Source organism: Monomorium pharaonis, chromosome 7, assembly GCF_013373865.1.
Source record: "Monomorium pharaonis isolate MP-MQ-018 chromosome 7, ASM1337386v2, whole genome shotgun sequence".
Classification (NCBI taxonomy): domain Eukaryota; kingdom Metazoa; phylum Arthropoda; class Insecta; order Hymenoptera; family Formicidae; genus Monomorium; species Monomorium pharaonis.
The window spans coordinates 22,000,154-22,022,499 of NC_050473.1; the positions used below are offsets into that span (position 1 = coordinate 22,000,154).

The 22,346-nt window shown below is 33.0% G+C and overlaps 1 protein-coding gene and 1 pseudogene across 4 annotated transcripts in view; both read right to left on the bottom strand.

The window, feature by feature from the left end:
- Positions 1–709: 709 nt before the first annotated feature.
- LOC114254790 lies at positions 710–1,602 on the bottom strand (annotated as a pseudogene).
- An 8,574-nt stretch (positions 1,603–10,176) lies between these two features.
- Positions 10,177–22,346, bottom strand: part of LOC105834259 — an 84,380-nt gene continuing 72,210 nt past the window's right edge. For 2 of the 4 annotated variants that reach the window (XM_036290422.1, XM_036290425.1), the window contains exon 6: positions 21,219–21,456. In XM_036290422.1, the coding sequence (XP_036146315.1) occupies positions 21,308–21,456 (149 nt within the window). In that variant the 3' untranslated portion in view covers positions 21,219–21,307. Of the gene's footprint in view, positions 10,319–20,126; positions 21,070–21,218; positions 21,457–22,346 lie in introns of those variants that run through there. The other 2 variants (XM_036290423.1, XM_036290424.1) reach the window with 2 other exon arrangements.

Genomic DNA, 22,346 nt, shown 5'->3' on the forward strand with positions numbered 1-22,346 from the left:
CCTAATACTCCCTTACAAATTCCAAAAATTAAATAATAAATTAAATAAAATTCTATATTTATTAGCCATAAAATTATAAATATTAATAAAGAAATAATTATTACTATTAATTCTATTAACACCAGTATTACCAACATAAACTTATATAAAAATACCAATAATAATAAAGAAATAAAAAATAGTTGACTATAAATTATAATATCAATATAAATAAGTTTTATAGTTTAAAAAAAATACTAATTTTGTAAATTAAAGTTATATATTCCTATTAAAACTATTAAAATTTATAATAAAAAAAAAATAAATTTATTACACACCTTTAATCTCCAAAACTAATATTTTAAATAAACTATTTTTTGATTAAACTTAACCCCCTCCCCCCTTCTCTCAATAAAATTAATAGAAAATTTTTTATCTTTCATATGTTTTCAAAACATATACTTATTCAAGCTCATTAATTAATCTATTAATTAAACTATTTTATTAAAATCTCTAAATTAATTTTATTAACTAATATAATTAAAAAAATATATAAAATATACAATAGAAAAAAACTGTCTAATTATAACGTAAGGATCTTCAATAACTTGGGCTCCAGCTCATGTTAATATAATAAAAATATTAATAAATATTCAATAAATAATTTGACTAAAAGGATAAAATCTTAAGGACTGAAATACTATTTTATATAAAGATAAAAAATATAACACTACAATTGATATCAATAATGCAACTACCCTCCCTAATTTTCTCGGAATTGAACGTAAGATAGCATAAGCAAATAAAAAATATCACTCAGGCTGAATATGTACTGGAGTAACTATAGAATTTGCAGGAATAAAATTATCAGGATCACCAAACATATAAGGATACTGTAAAATAATAATTATAAAAATCCCTATTATAATAATAAAACCTAATAAATCTTTAAAAGTAAAATAGATATGAAAAGAAACTTTTCTATAATCCCTATTTAATCCCCAAAGGATTAGATGAACCACTAAAGTGTAAAAAATATAAATGCAACACTACTATAACTAAAATTACAAAAGGCAAAATAAAATGTAAAGAAAAAAATCGATTTAATGTAGAATTATTAATAGAAAATCCCCCCCAAATTCATATAACTACTATATTACCAATATAAGGAATAGTTGAAACTAAATTTGTAATAACTGTAGCCCCCCAAAATGATATCTGACCCCATGGTAAAACATATCCTAAAAAAGGAGTAGCCATTGAAATAAAAAAAATTCTAACTCCAATCATTCATGTATTAACTAACTTATAAGAACCATAATATATACCGCGCGCAATATGAATATATACACACACAAAAAAAAGTAGCACCATTAATATGAATATTATGTATAAGTCAACCATTACTTACATTCTGTATAATATGAAAATTCTATTAAATGCTAAACCAACCTTAGGACAATAATGCATGGATTTAAAAAATCCCCTTACAATTTGCACAAACAAAAATATACCCAATAAAGATCCAAAATTCCACCAATAAGAAATATTTACAGGAGTAGGTAATTTTATTAATGATTCCTCTAATATTTTTATAATTTTATTCATAAACCTAATTATTAATTTAATTTCCGCAATGACTTATCTTGAACAGAACAAATTTTAGTAACTACAAACAATGTAATTAATAAATATAATAGACATAATAAAGTAAAATTATTATAAGGATAACTATAAATCTTAAAAATATTATTAAATAATGGTATATTAATATCAACTACACTTTATTAAGTTCTATAAAATAATATCTATTATATTTTATTAAATTTATAAAATAAAATATAATCAATAAATTCAAAAACATCATACTAAAAATAAATAAATTTATTTTAATCTTATTTTCTTCATTAGAAATTAATCTAGCAAAATATAAAAAAATAATTAACAATCCCCTAATCATAATTTAAAAAAATATAATTGAATATATATAATTATATGTATTAATTGATAATAATAAACATACAATTAATCTATATATAATTATTAAAACAATTAAAATAATAGGATGTAAATAATTAATTCTTATTAAATATATAATCGTCAATAAAATTATTATTGATATACCTATAAAATACTATAATTTTATCATATTCTTTAACTCTATACCTATAATAAATTTAAAAATATAAATTTAATACCTAAAATAAAAACTATATAACGATATAATATTTTATTCAACAATTTAATTATTATAATAAGAAATCTTTTAGTTGCTAGTGATAATTAACAAAGAATTCTTATTACGATTATTTATTTAATCATAACTGGCAATTTATTATAGGTTAATTAAATATGAATTACAATGTTTCAACCTACCTTCAGGTCGTTTTCATATTCTTTCAAGAAGGTAGAATAGCGACTGATGTGACATATTTGCAATTAAATGTATTTTTAACTTTTAATATAATACCCAGATAGCCAAATAAAGGCAACGTGTTGTTATTTTGCTGTCACTTATTCCCTATTAATTTTATCAAACTAAAGCCAAGGTGTTTCCTCAAACTGTCTGTTGTTCTGACATCATGTAAAATTCTACATTAGAATTCAACAAACTGACGGCAAGTTGTCAATATGCATGCATAATTTGCAGTCAATGTGACAAGTTTATTATTTCTCAATGCATGCACTTTTTTTTTTTTTTTTGTATAGGTTTAATGTGCCAGATCTATGATAGATATATGGCACGTATGCTTCTTTGCGGGATATCTCCCATCCTTCTCTATATGATTCTTCCAGTGGCCTTTATGAACTGGTAGATTACTTTGAGTGTGCTTAATTCTTCCTTTTTCAGCCAACTCCAGACGCTATCCGGCTTGCTTGCTCCAACTCTGTTCAATTCTTCCGTTAGATTCATGTTCATTCTTGTCTCGTCATGTATAATACAACTAAATGTGAAGTGGTCCAATTCTTCTCTTTCGCTACCACACTGACATCTCTCGGAAAATATATAATCTTTTCGCGCCAAGCTTGAATTTAGGTTGAAATGGTTGCCTCTTAATCTATTGAATAGAACTGTAGCTTTTCTAGGTAGATTCGTTCCTTTAAACCAGGGACTTCTTTCCTCTTTCTTATAGAAGTTTGCAAAGTAGAATTTTCCTTTTATTTCCGCTTGTGCCTCCAATTCACTGTTGTTTCTTTGTGTTAACTCCTCTTTATGTTTGTTTCTTATATCTCTATTTGCGATTTTGAGCTCTGTCGTGTGCTCTTCTTTAGTGGCCTCTTTAGCTAGTTTATCCGCTTCTTCATTGCCCCAGATTCCTTTATGTGCTGGTATCCATGCTATTATTATTTTTATTTTTAGTTCCTTTTTGATTTTACTATACCACTTTCTAGCTTCCAGTATGTATATATTGCAAGTAGTTGAAATTTCATTGTTGCTTAGGGCATTTACTGTGCTTAGGCTGTCTGTCAAAATCAAGATGTTTTGCTTCCATTTCTGGCGGTAGACCTATTCCATGGCTTTGGCTACTGCGCACGCTTCCGCTGTAAATATTGTGGCCGCGTTGTTTAGGCTCATGTAATATCCTTTTTCCTCGTTTTCAACTATGAAGGCACATCCCACCGAGGGCTCCTTTTCCTGCTTGGATCCATCCGTGTATATCCTGATTGTGTCCCGGTTTAATTCATATTTCTCTTGAATGTCTTGAAGTAGCTCTTTTTCAATTATCCTGTCCTTGATGCTATATGTATTTCCGATTTCGGTATCTACTATTATATTGTCTGTTACGTCCCAATAACTGGTCATAAATAGTTCTTCTCTTAAGTTTGTTTTTATACTGTCAATGTCCTTTTTAACTTGTTTCCACGCTTCCACTGCTATGCTTCTCTTGTAGCAAGGGGAAATCAATTTGTATTTCATTTCTTCCTTTTCTAGCTCCTTTATTCCGTCTATTTCTTCATTCCCTGTAGTGGTGTATTCGCTTATAACTTTCACTATGTGGTTTCTTGCCAAGAATCTTGCTCTATTTTTCATACTCAGCAGCTTTGATTCTGCTAACATCACATTTGTTGGTGTGCTGTTTCTATATCCCATGGCTGTTCTCACTCCCATATACTGAGCCTTTTCTATTTTCATTGTAGCTTCTTCCCTATTGGTGGGTAGGTACATTATAATTCCGTATTCTATTGTCGCTCTGACTAAACTTTTATACAGCAAGAGGGCTGTGTTTACCTCCATACCTCTTGACACCTTATTTGCATATTTTAGAATGTTATTGGCATTTCTTGCCTTATCTCTAATTGCGTTACATTGCTTGTCAAAGTTTAGTCTTGTATCCAGCCATATCCCGAGAAATTTTGCTTCTGCTGACAACCTGATTTCTTCGTTTTCGAATTTAATCTTCACTGTTTTATCTGTTATCCCTTGCCTGTTGAATTCCATTATTTTAGTCTTTCTTGGAATTATCTTTAGTCCAATTCTGTCCAATTCCTCTTGTGTATCCTCTAGGGCACTTTCTATTAGCTTTATTCTGTTTGTGAGATATTTTTCGCTGCACATTATCGCCACATCATCTGCGAACTGGACCTGTTTCACTTCCTTTGGGATTGTACTCATGATTTTATTAGTATATATATTATATAATATCGGGCTAAGGACTGCTCCTTGGGGTAGGCCCTTGCTTACCTTTCTTCTTATTAAGGTACCATTTTCTGTAGTGAAGTCTACGATTCTCTCATATAATAGCTCATTGATAGTATTTGTTATTTTACTAGGACATCCTTCTTTCAATAGCTTTTTAATCATAACATCATATAACACGTTATCATAGGCTGAGGAGATATCCACTAATGCCACCATAGTATTTCTGTTTCTTAGTTTATTCATGTTAATTTGTATTGATAGCTTCATTAAATTGTTCAAGCATGATTTTCCTCTTCTGAAACCAGCTTGTTGTTTGTCATATATTCCCTTGGCTTCCGCCCACCAGTTGAGTCTTTCAGCTATTATTCTCTCATATGTTTTTCTTATGCATGATGAAAGCGAGATAGGTCTCACATCTTCTTTGTCCTGCTTATCAATAAATATCACTTGGAACTTTTTCCATTCCTCTGGTACTTCCATGTCTCCCTCGAATATTTTGTTAAAGATGAATGTTAGGACCTCTTCCAGTTCGCTCGGTAATTCTTTCAGCATGGCGTATTCAATGTGGTTCAGGCCTGGCGCTGATTGTTTTTTTCCTTTTTTTAGAGCTCTTCTTACCTCTTCAATTTTAATGCTTTCGTTGAGATCCTCTTTCTTGTGCTCCTTGACTTTGTCAATTTTTTTAACCTCCACCCAGCATGGGGCATATTCTTGTATTTTGTTCAGTATTGTTTCATTTCTATTCTTGTTCTGCCACTTGTTCCACTTGATTGTTTTGCTGGGGTTTCGTAAAATTCTGAGTTTGTTCCACACATATTTCATGCTTGTATTCTTATTAATACTTTCAATAAATTGGTATAAGGATGTCCTCTTTTTTTGATTGGTTACCTTTCTGACCTTGGCCTTTGCCTTTTGGAATTCTATGAAGCTGTGCAGGGATTGGTTTTTATAAAATTGTTCAAGTGCTCTCTTTCTTTCCTCTATACTTTCTTTGCATTCTTCGTCCCACCATGGTTTCTGACTGGATCTTTTTTTATTCCTGTCCTCGTTTTTCTCCTTTTCCTTTGTTTTTCTCTGATTGTTATTCCGTGGCTTTTCTTTTCTCAGTGCATTTATCATTTCTTCCACTAGACTATTGTATAAATCCACTGGTTCTTCCTTTTTCCAGTTCGGTTTTGACTCAAGCCACTTTGTCATTTTTTTACCAAATTCTTTCCAGTCGGTGTTTTTTCTTGTAACTCTGTTTGATTTTTTAATATATCTTTCAAATTCCATTTCTAACTTGATGATAATGGGGTGGTGATCGGACCCCCATGTATCACATTCTTGCTCATATTCTATTTTATCCACCATATTCAGCGACGTTATTATTAGATCTAGGTTAGAGCTAGGTTTCTTATGGTCTCCCATGTAACTCTTCGTGTCTGTGTTGATTACCATCAGGTCAGCCTCCCACCCAGCATCTGCTAGGAAGGTACCATTTGCATCCGTATTATTGCAATTCCAAGCCATGTTGTGTGCGTTAAAATCACCTGTAAGGATTACGTTTTTTCTATTGTTTCCATTCATATCTTCTTATTAGATACCCTGGTTTTCGATACACCACTATTAATGTCAACATCTCCTCTTGATTACGCAATTCTAGTTCTATGGCAGTGGCTTCGCAATGGCTCGGTGTGATGTTCATATCCACTCTTGTGTATTTTATTCCCTTTTTAATCATTATGGCTGTTCCTCCTGCTCCTATGCTAGTGTTATTATCTCTGTCTGTTCGCTCTATGTTAAATCCCTGCATGTAAATTTTGTCCACACTCTTTAGTTTTGTTTCTGTAATGCATATGATGTCCGTTTTATTTATTCTGTTTTGTATTTCACTCTTTTTACCTCTGATGCCTCTTGCATTCAGGGTTATTATATTCATTGTCCTTCGTTTTTCTCTTTGTCTTCACTTTTATCTTTGTTTTTCTTTTCCTCTATCACTCTTAGAATTTCCACATGCATTGTCTCGACTATGGCTTTTAGTGCTTCTAAAAAGAAGTCATTCTGCTCATTTTTCTCAATTAATTCTTTCATACTTTTTACTATTGTGTCTTTTTTTCCTTGTCTCTCTATATTGCTCTTCATTTCTGCTTCCTTGTTCTGCTCATTGTGACTGTTCTTATTCTCTCCAAAGGTGGATACCCTGTTTGTTTTGACTTTCTGCCAATAGTTCTCTTTATTCTCCTGGCTGTCTCTCTCTTTTCATTTTTCAACGCTTCTTCTTTCCATGCTTCTTTTTTCCTGTGTAGTATTTACATCCTTTCTTTCAAAGTTCTGTGCTCTTCTTGATTGTTGTATCCTTGACGTTGTTCCTATATCTTCCATTTTCTCTCTGAGTTGTCTTCTCTCTTTATCCATGTTCTCGCTTCTAAGAACTGCATCTCTGTATTTTGTTGTTCTTTGACCAAATTCTTGTTTTGCCTCTGTTATTGAGATATTTCTCTCCGCTGCGTGCCTCAGGATGTCTCTTTGATGCAGAAATTCTCTGCACAGTTTGCTATTAGCTTTATGACTTTCACCGCAGTTTCTGCATCTTGGTACTCTTTCGCATCTGCCATGGAATTGGTCTCCGCATATGATACACAGTCTTTCTTTCTCTCTACATACAGCTTGCACGTGCCCAAATCTGTAACATTTATAACACTGCTTAACATTTAATATGTATGGTCTCAGTTTGATTTTTACTAGGCCGCCGTACAGGGATAACGCGTGCGGCATCATGTTTCCTCTAAACGTAACTATAATATTATTAGTGATAACGCTTTCCATTTTCTTAGTTGTTACATTGTATTTTTTTGCGACTAGTCTTTCCATTTTTTGAATGTCTTCTCTTTGATCGACTGCTATAGCTAGCTCTTCTACCTTATCTCCCCAGTCAGTTACCACACCTTTTATCGCAGTGTTTCTTTCTAAGAGGCTATATTCTATTTCTCTAATTTTGTCAAGTTTTCTTAGGGTCCTGTTTGCTCTATCTATGCCTACTATATGTAGGTCCGCTGTTCTGAAGCCCGTTTTCACGAAGCTATCTGGCTTTATACTTTCTTTGGCCAGTGCGTTTAAAATTCTAAAACAATTTACCTTACCTCTCTTTTCCATGTAATCTTGTTTGAGTCTTACTGTTATGATGCAATCCCCTTTGTGTCCAGTCTTAAATTCTTTATCCTCCTTCCTATCTTGTTGTTGTTCTAGCCCTCCATAATTGTAGATTATTTTGCCGTTTTTGCAGTACACAGTTTCCTTCTTGGGCTCGTCGTCCGTATAATATGTTGTTGAGGATGAGCTCGTTGTGTCCATTGAAGTTTGTACCTGTGCGTCCTCCTTTGATGTTGATTCCGAGCTTACATCTTCCATCTCTACTTCCTTTGTTTCTTCCTGGCTTGTTCTCTTTCTTTGTTTGGTTTCCTCCCGTCCACTTTTTGCCTCTTCTCTGTCTTGCCTCTCCCTCTTGTTCTGATTTCTTTTACTTTTCTTCATGTCGTCACTTTCACCAGACACTGATTTCATGCGATTCTCTCTATCACTAATGTTCGAGATTTTTCGATGCAGTTTGTCTGGGATAATTCCGATTATTTCTTCCACACTTTCCTTCGAGTATTTTTTATCACAAGCACACTCACTCAATACTACCTTTTCTGCTTTCTTATCTACCAGTTCTTTATTCGGCACTTTATTATCCACTTTTCCACCTGTTGCGTCCTTTTGTACCAGACTCTCTTTGTTCAGTTCGCTATGCAGCGCTTGCGCAGATTTCACTCTGGCATGTTCCATGCATGTGACCTTAACCAAACTTTTGGGTATCTTTGTGACTAAGTCACATATTCCCACTATTTTCTCTCTTTCCTTTTCCTTTCTCTCCCTTGCCTCCCTCTTCAGGGATCTCACTGCTTCCTTCTTAGCCCTGATAAGGGCTGGTTGGGGTATTTTCACACACCGCGGCACCTTTGCTATACTATCGAAACGCCTTATCAACCACTCTGTTCACTCTCCTACGCGCGACTGACGAATGCTTATAATTTTATAAACTCATAAAGGTTATTTGCTCTCCTGATGTTAACTTCGTTCCACGTTAAATTACAATGACAGCAAATTGTGAGCAAGTTCACAACATACATACAGTGCATTAATTTGCCCGATATGCTTAACCCTCTGCCTACAGACCTTATTTTTCTCCCGATTCCTACACACAGGGGGTTACGCTAACCCCAAAATTTCGTTAACTTATATCTCCAAATGTATTTAATCAATTTTAACTTCTTTTTTTTTTTTTAATCGAAAGAAAAAAATCTCAGAATTATGATGGTCTTGGTCGAAAAGTCGAAGATATTAAAAGAAAAGAGATTTTTTGAAAAGAATGAGAAAGGAACAAAAAATTTTTGTAAAAATTTGCCTTTTTTTTAAACGCCCGTATTTATTAGAAAAAAATAGATAAAATAATTAAAATGGTAATCAATGGAAAAGGGAAGAGTTGTACTTTAAGAATCTATTGTCAGTTTTTTTATTCTGTTCAAAAAATATATTTATTTTGTAATGTGAATTTAGTAAAAAATGAATGCAGTTTAAACACAATAGTAAAAGAAAATAGTAATATTTATTTAAAAAACAATTATTAATACCCAAAAACATAATTATTAATACAAAAAATATTTATTACAAAAGATTTTATTCATTATAAAAAAAATTTTTAATTTGTAATGCTACAATTGCAGCATATTTTTGCAAAATGATCGCGACATTGGTAATATATATAAGTACTTTATGCGTAAATGATACGTAATAAACAAAAAAATAACTTTACTTACCCTTCAAATTTGGAACTTTTCCATTTTTTTTGTTACGTTCCCTACACACGGGGTAATTGTAACCCCAACACACACTTTCGATGCTCCTACTTCTGTTGTTTTTAAAACATTCACAACGCCCAAAGAGGAATAAGTAGAGCACAGTTCAAACTTTTTTCCCTCCCTGGTTCCAGCGTTCTCCTTGCTAAATACTTTTAAGTAGCGAACATTTCAAAATCGACTAGGGTTACCGTAACCCCATGTGTAGGCAGAGGGTTAATCTCGCTTGGCTATCTGGGTAGTTTTTTTATAATTCTGTTACAGATGTACAACTAAGTTGCTCGAACATGCAAAACAACAAAGTTTAACATCGAAATCTTATGAACGAACTGAAGACGCTGTTACATCTAAAGGTAAATTGAAAGAAAAATTTGAGATATATATTAAAAACTAACGTAAATTCTAATAACATTTTTTGTCTTATTAACATCAGCATAATTGGTCAAAGCAGGAAACGTTGTTACTAATAGATATATTCAAATCTAAAGAAATAGATTTTCATAATGGAAAAAGTACGCAAAAACATTGTTGGGAGGTTGTTTCAAAAGAAATACAGAAAAGGGGATATAATATAAGTGGACAGAAATGTTGCATTAAATTGCAAGCAATGAAACGAACTTACAAGGCAATTAAAGACCATAATAAAAAATCGGGAAATAGTGCAAAAAGATGGGAATATTATGATGTAAGTATTTTTATTTCAATTTATGTTAACAAGTTTTACAAATAAATTCAATGTTTTAGATTATGGATAATATATTTGGTGAAAAGCCATGAATAGAACCCTTGTCACTAGTTGGGACCTGCAACTCTAACGACTCTGAAAATTTAGTTAAAGAAAAAACTTGTGAACAATCTGGTAATGAAATATATTATAATATATATACTACAATCTGTAAATGCATTTGTTATATATACTTTAATTTTTTCAAATATATTTTTACAGTAAAAAAGAGAAAAGTAAACATAGACAAATATTTAGAAAGCTTATTAGAAGAAAAACGACTGAAAGATCGTCAAGCAGATATTAAAAAACAAAAAAATTGAACAGCTGGAAGGCATAAGAAAATTAGAAAAGATGGTTGAAAAAAATTAGCTTTTTTTTTTTTCAATAAAAGTAAATCTTGGGAATATTATAATGTAAGTATATCTTTTTATTTCAATTTTATGTTAACAAGTTTTGCAAATAAATTCAATGTTTTAGTTTATGGATAATATATTTGATTAAAAGCCATGGATAGAACCCTTCAGTCAGCAGCTAGGATAGCTTTTTGGAATAAGATTTATTAGTATGTAACTGGAATATTTTTTAAGTCTTTTTTAAAATTTAGTTTTTTAAGTTTTTTCAAATTTATTCGTTTATGTTTTATTAATAATGTAAAAACTTATTGTATTAATTAATTATTGTAGTACATAGAACAATAATTCATGCCAAAGATTAAATTTAGTATGTTTGGGAAATGTATCTATTTACGCGCGCGCGCGCGCGCACGCACGCACGCACGCACGCACGCACGCACGCACGCACACACACACACACACACACACACACCCCGCTTGCAGGCCTTGTTTTGTAACTCCTTTTATTTAACAATTCCGTTATTGTTATAACGTCATTGAACAGATTAACATATGGTTTAAAAACAATGCGCAACGACATTATAATGATAACGAAATTGTTGTTAAGGGTCGATTTCACCAACTCCGGTTACCTTAACCGGTCGGTTATTCCACTGGAATTGACCAATCGCATTAATTTTGCTTAACGACAAATTGATCAATTCCAATGGAATAACCGGTCGGTTAAGGTAACCGAAATTAGTGAAATCAGCCCTAAGAGTTGCAGAGAATAGGCCAACAGACCTTTCTATACTACATTTCTGTTTTTTGTATAAAAGTATGTATATTTTCGTTATATATTTTATTTTTAATACTGCCCAATATTAAAATTGTAGTTGAAATTATAAACGGCACTTTAGACATTCAAATGGCAACTTTTCGAGGAACTGATCTGCAAAGCTTCTATTTTCGTGATAACCACGTTGTTTACTCAAGCAACAGTAGGAATGTCGGCGTGGCCTCGATTTTTATAACTTTGTAGAACGGAATGTAAGGCGATTATGTCGTGCAAGACTTGTCATATTAAAGAAATGTTAGAATACAAATCTCTCTCTCTCTCTCTCTCTCTCTTTCATGTGAGAGGTATGATAAGTATTTCGTAATAAAGTAGAAAGTAAAATGAATCAAAGAAAAAAAATAAAAAGATATGTAATGTATCGTTCTTCAAATAAAGTTATTTTTCTTTGTCTCGTTTTGATCAGAGTAAAGAATGAAACGTGTAAACCAAAAGTGCGAAAAAGCATACATAAATAAATTAAATGTCGTGAGGATTAAGACCAACATCGAATAATCACTTAAAACTTTAAATTATTGCTTTATTTTGAACCGTAATAATATCGCGCGTGTTGGAAGAAGAGAGGGAGATGAGAAGGAAGCTACGAAACTGTAGCTTTATATATGGTGTGTGTGTGTGTGTGTGTGTGTGTGTGTGTGTGTGTGTGCGTGCGTGCGTGCGTGCGTGCGTGCGTGCGTGCGTGCGTGCGTGTATGTGTGTCGATCTGTTTGCAACAAATGTCGTGAAAAATTTCTCTGATATTTTATCGCCGTTTGACAAGTTGACTAAAGATTTCAATTAAAAACTCGAAAAATGCGGCAATTACGTAAAAATTATTTTATAACTTGTCATCGATCAGCAACTCATCAAGAGTGCATTTCGAAAAATATTTTTAGAAATCAGATTGTTGGAGACTCGAATAATCATTGCGATTAATTATTACGTTCAAGAACGGTGGTAACGCTGGTAACAGTTAAATTAAAGTAGAATATTCAATTAATCGTCTTGCTCTCTATTTTTCAAATATACGCACGCATATCTTGTTCTTCTATACGTTTGTTTCTCATCTGTAGTTTAAGTCTTATATGTGATATTTTTATTTTTGTATTGTAAAAAGTAATACATGTATTGTCACTATAAGGCTGTGAAGAAAAGACTACTGTTTATATGTGGATACGTATATAATATATTTGTAAGCTACGAATGTCAACTATGAAATATAAGAATACATTTATATAACTGAATACTCTGACAATGGATATTTTATTATTATACTTTATTGCTAATATGGTGTGTGTGTGCGTGCACGCACTCGCGTGCATCCTTAAACAAATACAATTGTTTTCTAAAATAATAAATAATGTACATATACAATGTACACAAAATAATCTAGCAGAAAGTAGTAATAAAATTTAGCGGTATCTAATATTAAATAGTATATATTTAAAAAAGATTAATTTATAAAATATTGAGAATTCATTAAACCTTGAGCTATAAAATTTCGTTTTTAAATACCTTCTTCTTTGTTACAAACGTTAATATTAGGGTTTTCAGCATATTGTGGGTTATTTACAATAATTGATATATCTATCATGTCGTCATGCAGTAAACAAATATGCAATATACAGCATGCTATATATTTGAGTATTAAATCTGTTCTGGTCAGGGGCGCGTTTAGCAGTAGGCGCACTAGGCGCGCGCCTAGGGCCCCCAACTCTTCGGAGCCCCCAAATGTTCCATCGAAATTGCAAAATCGGGTACCACTCTTTCCTGCGGAATGATATTTTGTATATCTTTTGATAGAAGAATTTTCCATTTTATGCTAAATTGAGATCATTTTTGGGGATTTACTTTGTAGTAACTTCCGGTAATGTAGGACTTTTGCAGCCCTGTAATTAACTATGTGTGCTTTCCAGCAAGCGACACAGTGTCTATTACTGCGAGAAAGAATTTATCAGTGTGTCTCACTCACACTAGTGGAGTGTTACACTGTGTTACACTGTGTCTTGCTGGAAAGCACACTAATTTCTTCGTCGGTGCGCTTTTACATATTCAAACTGTCTTTGAGGAGAGGGGAGAATGGCGCGCTGCCGCCAACTAACAGCGAAGCGCAATGCGTATGCATCCGAAAATCGGGGAATTCCGAACGTCAAGCGCTGCGCTTTTGTTTTCTGCTCGCCGCTCGTAACCAAGCAAAAGATACGCATGTTGATGAGCTGTCGTTACATATTTGTTAGACATATCGTTTCCAGTTTTATACACACTGAAAGGATATTTGATATTTTGATTAATATCTCTTATATTCAACGTCTTCTACTGCAGGCCGGAAAAGAACGTAAATAAAAATATACATTTCAATTCTGAGCTATTTTGCGATTACTGATAAATTATTTACAAGCGAGGGTTTTCCGACGAGCCTGAGCGAGTTGGTTAGTATTTATTTTTCCTTTTATTTTGTAGTTTAATTATATTCGTTCTTTACAATTACTGATAAATTAATTACAAGCGAGCATTTTCTGACGAGCCTGAGCGAGTTGGTTAGTACTTATTTCTCTTTTCATTTTGTAGTCTAATCATACTTGTTCACGTCAAGACAAAACAATGAAACGTATCTACGAATCTGGTTCATCAAAGCAAAAGAAGCGAAATGAAAGAGAAAATGCTCTTTCCCAAAGAAACTCTTTGCAAACATTTTTGAAGAGAGCGAAGAAGTCACCAAATCATGACGCTCCCAGTCGTTCAATTCTTGGAATAAACGAAAAGCCTCAGTCCGAGAAATTTGTCGAAATCGGCGTCGCATCAACTTCTACAGGTTTTTATACGACACAGTTACCGAGTCACGAAGGTTCTAATGATACAATCCTTAAAATAAACGAAGAGTCTCAGTCCCAGAAGTTTGTCGAGGTGTTTAGTAAATCAAAAACTCAATTTTCCATGCAAGGTTGCTCCGATTGGAAAAACATAAGTTCTAGAATTTCTCATCATGAAAATTCGCATGATCACAAACAAGCCATGTTAATCTTTTGTAAGAGGTCAAATGCAAAAGGACGTATTAATTCTGAACTCGTCAAGCAAGTGGATGCAGAAAGAGAATATTGGCGAAACGTTTTAAAAAGAGTTATTGCAACAATAAAATTTCTTCGCAAGGATTGGCATTCCGTGATCATCAAAAAAACAATGGAAATTATAAAAGTTGCTTGAAATATTTGGCGGAATTTGATCCATTTTTGGACAATCATATTAAGAAAAACGCTAATCGAGGACAAGGATCCGTCAGTTATCTGTCGAATACAGTATGTTGAGTATGTGATGAATTTAGCCAAATAATGGGAAACAGCCTGAGAAATTCATTTATCGAAGAAATAAAAGCGGCTACTTTTCTCTAATCGTAGATTCGATATTAGTCATACCAACCAGCTTACAATTGTCCTTCGTTATATACTTCCAGGTAGATTTATAAAGGAACGATTTTTATCGTTCATCGATATTTACGAGCATACTGCGTTAAATTTAAATAATATTATTTTCGAAAAGCTAAACGAATGGGATATTGACATTACCAAATATCGAGGGCAAAGCTACGATAATGCGTCAAATATGTCTGGGAAGTATGCTGGACTGCAGGCTCTAATCAAAAAGCATAGCCCCACTGCAGAATACATTCCATGCTCGAGTCACAGCTTAAACTTAGTTGGCAATGCAGCTGCAGAATCATTTGCTGCAATTTCGTACTTCGATTTCGTACAAAAAGTATACATTTATGCTTCGACACACAGATGGAATATTCTTACAAATAACTTAACTAAACATAGCTGTTCTGTTAAGAATATTTCAGACACCAGATGGTCTGCCCGAGCAGATGCAGTTCATGCTTTATATATAAGTTATAATCATATCAAGAACGCATTTATTCAAGTCGGCGAAGACCCGAAACAAAAACCCATAATCAGGATAGAAGTAAAAGCTCTTGCCAAAAGAATGGATTGTTATGAGACCGCACTTATGACTAATGTGGAATAAGTTGCTTCAACGCATTAATTCAACAAGCAAAACATTACAAAATCTGGAATTATACTTATCTGCTGGAGTAGGACTACTGAAATCCTTGAAAAAATTTGTTATAGAGCAAGTAAGAAGCGATTTTAAAAGTATTGAAACAGAAGCTGCGCAGTTAATCGACAATTGTAGTTACCAAGATGAAGATGAAGGGAGTTGCAAAAAGAAAAGAAAGGCACGCTTTGACGAAAGCAGTACAGATGAAATTCTATGTGGACGGGAAAATTTCATTGTAAATGCAATCAACACGATTTGCGACAAATTGATTGTGGAACTGGACTACAGAATTAAAGCGTATGGAGATTTATATAGTTGGTTTGGATTGTTTCACGGCAATGCTTCTGAGGACAATGTTGATTCCATTGTTGTGAGCAAAACACTCACAACCAATAAATTCATAGCATAAAATAAAGGAAGTAAAATATTAGAATTATAAGATAGCTCGCCGAGGAAGGCTCGCTATCACAAGGTGTCAAGTGACACATGCCTCGTGCGTTGCCGGCCGGTCATCGCACTGGGCAACGCACCAGCCACCTTAAAGAACTAGCGAAACCAGCTTAGCAACAATCATGCCACCGGAAATGCATACCGGCATTTTGGCAATTGTTGCTAAACTCGCAAATATTTCCCGCGCGCCGGATGCGCGCGGGAATGACCATATATGGTCATGCGGAGGGCCCGATGCCCCCACTAATAATTAAATCCGCGACGCTATTTAAGCCGCTGCCGAACAGCGGCCAGCGGGATCAGTAAAAAGTAATCAAGCCGATACGTACGGCCCGCACAAGTGAATTAAGAGTCGGGACTTAGCCGCTAGCAAGTCTCGAGCGAGCAACGAGACGACGCGTTAACTCCGAGTCACGCGCCGTATCTAATCTGTGTAACACGACGCGGCACCTTCGCCGACCGCAACCAGTGTACAACAACAGAAATAAATCTTATATCAGTTTAAATTAAAATCAGTGAGTGAGTGATTTGAGGACCCTGCCTACAAAGCCGCCTCTTTCCGCGAGTTCTAACTCCTTGGGCAGCAACGAATCCCAAAAAATCTTTTGTCGCACCGCAAGGTACGGCAAAAATATTTTGTTGAACCGCAAGGCGCAACATGATCTCTGCTATCATAACTAAATACAAGGAGGATCTCAACTGCGACATGTTTCGAGACGAGATGCTACAGTTTCTTAGTTTTGCAAAAGAAGAAGGCGCGAAATCTCCTTTAGAAATGTATAAAATAATTTCACACGGTTTGCAGTCTACATTTCCAAACGTGGAAACTATTTTGCGAATTTATTTAACAATTCCGATCAATAACGCATCGAGGGAACGTACTTTTTCTGCTCTCAAAAGAGTGAAGAATTATTTGAGGAACTCTATCAGCCAAGATCGATTGACTAACTTGGCGATCCTCTGCATAAAATCTGCGGAAACTAAAAAACTTCACTTTGATAAAGAAATAGAAACATTCGCAAAAATAAAATCTCGTAAAAAATTATTATAAATATAAAAAATAAAAGTACTGTTTTTTACTTTGCAGATTTATTTCTATTATTATTATTTATTTCTATTCATTAATTTTTTATTTATTTATTTATTCACAAAATGCAAAAAATATTTCTAGCGCTAGAGTTAATAATTCTAACAAAAATTGAAAAGTAGTGCGTCTCATTCTATGTTTAGAAAATAATGAATTAATACATAAATGCTTAATATTTCATGTTTTATATTTAATAACTTATTGAAAATGAGTTTTAAATTCCATATCCGAATATAATAGTACAATATTTTCAACATAATTTTTGCACCGTATTCTTGATGCTCGAGTTCGAAAGTTTAATCTGTATATTTAATTCATCTTCACTAGAATCACTTGAATCATCTACATTTTCTATTAATATATATGTAATCAATGCAATTATTTTTTTTTTTGTTTATTCTACTCATTTTCCACAAAATAATAAGTAAGTAGGTTATAAGTTAGATTGTAGAAAGATTGATGCGTGCAGTGGAAAAATGTACTGCAAATGCGTTCCGTTTTACAACCTTACAGCAGTTTGAAAGCGCACGAAACTAAAACGGAACGACATCCGCAGTACACTTCTATGACATCATAGCGCCAGTACTTGCAGTGAATAACGGAACGCACCCAAAGCATGCAGTATCAAGAAGTTATTTAGTAGCAAAAAATTTAACTATACTTTTAGTAAATTTTACTAAATTTACTAAAAGTATAGTAAATTATCAATATATATAATAATTTTTTATTGCAAAAATATATAATATTCTAAATAAGACGCTTAATACTACAAAATGCGTGATATCCGAACAAAATTACCTTTTTTTAAAAAAGGTAAAAAAAGGTGCTAAGTCTGTCCGCCCCTAAAAAAAACTTATATTAGGTAAATTGTCTTACTGCCCTATTGTTTTATTATCTTCTCTACACAAATAATGATATAAAGTAAATGCGCTAATTATAAGAATATTTATACAAAATTTATTTATTATAATTTGTTATTAAAATATTTAATAATAAACGGACTTGATGATCAAATAATTGAATGATTAAAATCAACTAACGGGATTATAGTGAAGCAAAAACTTGGCGTGCCCGGGTCGTTAAAATGCAATGAACCATCAATTTTTAACAATAAAAATATGGAAATTATTTATAGAAATAAAATAATGAAAAAATGACAACCCATCAAAAATTTTATAAAGAAAATATGTCAAGTACATAAACGCATTCAAAAATGGGACAAGATCAATACAATTGGACAAGTATATTTGAAAAAAAGACTTAGAAAAATCTTATAAAATCTATTTAAAAGTTTTTTAAATTATTTGTACAAATAAAACAATAAAAATAATGCATCAAAAATTTTACATAAACACATTTAAAAATGGGACGAGATCAATTAGCCAAATATATTTGATAAAAAGACTTTAAAAAATTTTATAATATAAAATCTATCAAAAAGTTATTTAAAAAATGGAAATGTTATCAATAATAACAGATAATCAACTGCTTACAACGTTTTTTCAAGAATTTTTCTACACTCTTTTGATGAAGTTACAAAATCAACCTTACATTTTTGTTTAAGATGATGCTTACCGCCGGTATTAGCGTTATCCAATATGCACTACGTGGAGGTTGCCAGTCGGATTTTGCACATTGTGTGTGTGTGTGTGTGTTTCACAGCAAAGGTAAGGACCCCGCGGTTCGTCACGCGCGCGCTCGCGGTTGTTCCTTGCGACTTCTTAAATGTTGTTTTATGTCGTTTCAAATGCGTTTAAATGTCTACGCGGCATTTTGAAAATTTCGTATACAAGCTCAATACTCAACGAGAATCGTCTGTGTGTTAAACATTTGTTTTAAAGCCTCTATACATAAACATTACATGTAAACATTACGAGTACGCATCTACTCACATACATGCCGTAATGTTTACAAGTAATGTTTACGTACAAAGACACTTTGAAATAAATGTTCAGTACACAGACGATTCTCGTAGTGTATCGAGCTCGTATACGAAATTTTCAAAATGCCGCGTAGACATTTGAACCCATTTGAAACGACATAAAACAAAATTTAAGAAGTCGTAAGGAACTGCCGCAAGCGCACGCGTGACAAACCGCAGGGTCCTTAATAACTTCTTAACTAACTTAACTTAACTTAACTTCTTTTTTACTAACTTTCAAAAATCTTTCGTTTGAGTAAAATAATCCACAGTGTACATACGCACAGATGCACTTCTCTCCCCTCTCTCTCACTTTCCCTCTCCGTCTCTCCCGGTCTCTCCCCGTCTCTCTCCGTCTCTCCCAGTCTCTCCCCGTCTCTCCCGTCCTCTCCCCGTCTCTCTCCGTCTCTCCCAGTCTCTCCCGGTCTCTCCCCGTCTCTCTCCGTCTCTCCCAGTCTCTCCCCGTCTCTCCCGGTCTCTCCCGTCCTCTCCCGGTCTCTCCCCATCTCGACCCGTCTCGACCCGTCTCTCCCCGTCTCTCCCGGTCTCTCTCCGTCTCTCCCTGTCCTCCCGTCTCTCCCCTCTCTCCTGGTCTTTACCCGTCTCTCCTCGTCTCTCCCGGTCTCTCTCCGTCTCTCCCGGTCTCTCCCCATCTTTTCCGGTATAGATAACCATTTATACAAATTTGACAGCTGTCAAAATTCAATCGCAATGATTACTCTCGTAACACGAAGTAAGCGCAACGAGAGAACCAATTGGCATCGCGGAAAAGCGACAACAATACTTCGAGAGATGCGAATATCGATGCCATGCCCTTTTTTAGAAAGGATACATATTGGTAATGTATTATGACTGAAGAGGACTAAGTCGAAACGTTTCTTTAACACAATGTTATTAGTCGCGTTTATAATTTATAAATATAATGTTTATCTAATTAATTATTATGTATTAAAAAAATTTGTCTTGGCTCGACACATTGACTTGTTTATCATATTATTGTATTTGAATATTATTGACGTGCGTGATTATCGACGCAACAATCATATTATCATATTATCATAGCAATATATTAATATTTTGATAGCATGTTTTTTTTATAAACTTGAAATGTATATAAAATCACAAACAACATCAGCATGAAGATCCAGCTATGACTGAATAAAGCTAATTTTAAACTATCTAGTTATGTTTTCATGTAACGATCTATATTCTGCTATTATTTGTTTTTTCTTGTTTTTCTGTACAATATTAATTTGTATAAATATATTTGTAGGTAATTAAAATCCAGTGCTATATAATATGCATGCATGTTTTATTATTTTCCTAGTAGTTTGTTTTTAATATAATAAAAAAAGGCATAATATTTCACAGATTTAAGTTACGGAGAGAATAATTTGCATGAACGCAGTCTCGTTGTAGAAACTTTATATATAAATTATATTATTTTGATATCTGTATACACCAAAATTAAATAATTAAATTATTACCGTCCAATTGACAGTCCGCGGACATCTCTTACTCATACGAATGGATAATTTTTTAAATGTTATTCTAAGGATAATTTTGATTGTTCCTTTGATTCTTAAGGTTAGTTTTCATGTCCCCTTAAAAGAAGATAAACTTTAAAAATAATCTCAGATACAAAAAAAGCAATCTCAAATATTCTTCAAAATCTTATTTTATTTCAAAATGCTGAACTGTAAAAATAGAAGGAAACACATTTAGGATTAGTTCCAACATTTGAAGACTATTGACAAAAAATAAAATAAGAATCTAAAAAAATGATATTCAAGACGATATCTTCTAATGATGATATTCTCTAAAAATCTTTAAAACATCTTTCTTTTTAGTGGTATATTTAATTTCCATATTTTTCATATTTAATTTTCTTTCACGTTGTACGTGAAAACTGGAAATCGAAAGAGCAATTAAAAATAGTCCTAAAATAACATTTTTTAAAGTAAATTATTTATTCGTATAAGTAGATGTCGGCATCTATGGATGATCAATTGGGCAATAGATTAATATTATACTTCATGCGTGTGCTCAAAAAAGAATATTGTCTCAAATACGAGCTGTAAACATAGTAAGATATTTGAAATGCTCAAAAAACATGTTAAATTTTTAAAAACAACGAATCACTTATCTCTAGTGACAATTTTATATCTGTAAGCAAAACAATTTTTGGTTGTAACGTTATATTTTTTGTATAAATTATGAATTTTATTAAACATGTATGTATATATGAAATATGTACAGAATAGATTTCATTGAATAAAGAAAACTTTATGATTAAAAATAAAAAAAGTATCTCATTATTAGTTCAATTGATATTTATTGATATTTATGTACATACGTTTTAATCTATGAGGAATAAAGACTATGACTTTTTTACTGCTTCTTGCTATAATTTTGGATTGGAACCAAAGAACTTTTCCCATGGAAAATAGTTAAGAATCGAACCGTGACCATCGTTTCCATCATCCATGTGACCATCATTCGTGTTGTTTTTTAGAGAAGATTCCCACTTTTGGGTAAAATTTTTCAGTTCACCTGTAATTAAAAACCAATTTCTTTGTATCGCTTAAATTATAATATTATTAAGAATAGATAAAATTAAATTATTTATCTAAAAGTAGCAGTATAAAATATTTTATTTAAAAGTAACAATAAAATTAAATATTTTAAAATATATCACACTTCGGTTCAAGAGATTCAGTGATTAAGGTTTTCTTTTACTTTATAAGGAATTCAAAAACAAACTTTAAAAAATTTTGAGAAAAGGACCCCGCACAATTTATATAAAAAAAAAAACTTGGTCAATTTCCTTGAATTTTTTATATATTGTAGTACTTATAGCCCTAATAAAAAATTACAATTTGTGCGATCTTTCTATGCCTAGTTTTGGAGATAAAAATTTTTGAAAATTGCCACTTTAAGGTTTACTACGTAAGTTTGCACTTGTCAACTTGCTCACATATGTATATATACACATATATCTGCATGTATAAATGTTCGTAACACTGTGTGTGTGTGTGTGTGTGTGTGTGAGTGTGTGTGTGTGTGTGTGTGTGTGTGTGTGTGTGTGTGTGTGTGTGTGTGTGTGTGTGTGTGTGTGTTACAGCAGAGATAAGCACAATCCAAACGATCTAATACTCATTAATGAATAATAACGTTGTAATATTAATTAACACTCCCTTCACACACACACACACACGCGCGCGCGCGCGCGCGCGGGATCAGATTTTTGCCACGTCCACGTCGTTGATTCTGAGTAATGCCAAGAGCAGAATTTACACGCGCGCGCGGGCGCACACACACGCACGCACGCACGCACGCACGCACACAGTGTCACGAACATTTATACATGCAGATATATGTGTATATATACATATCCAAGCAAGTTGACAAGTGCAAACTCACGCAATAAACCTTAAAATTGC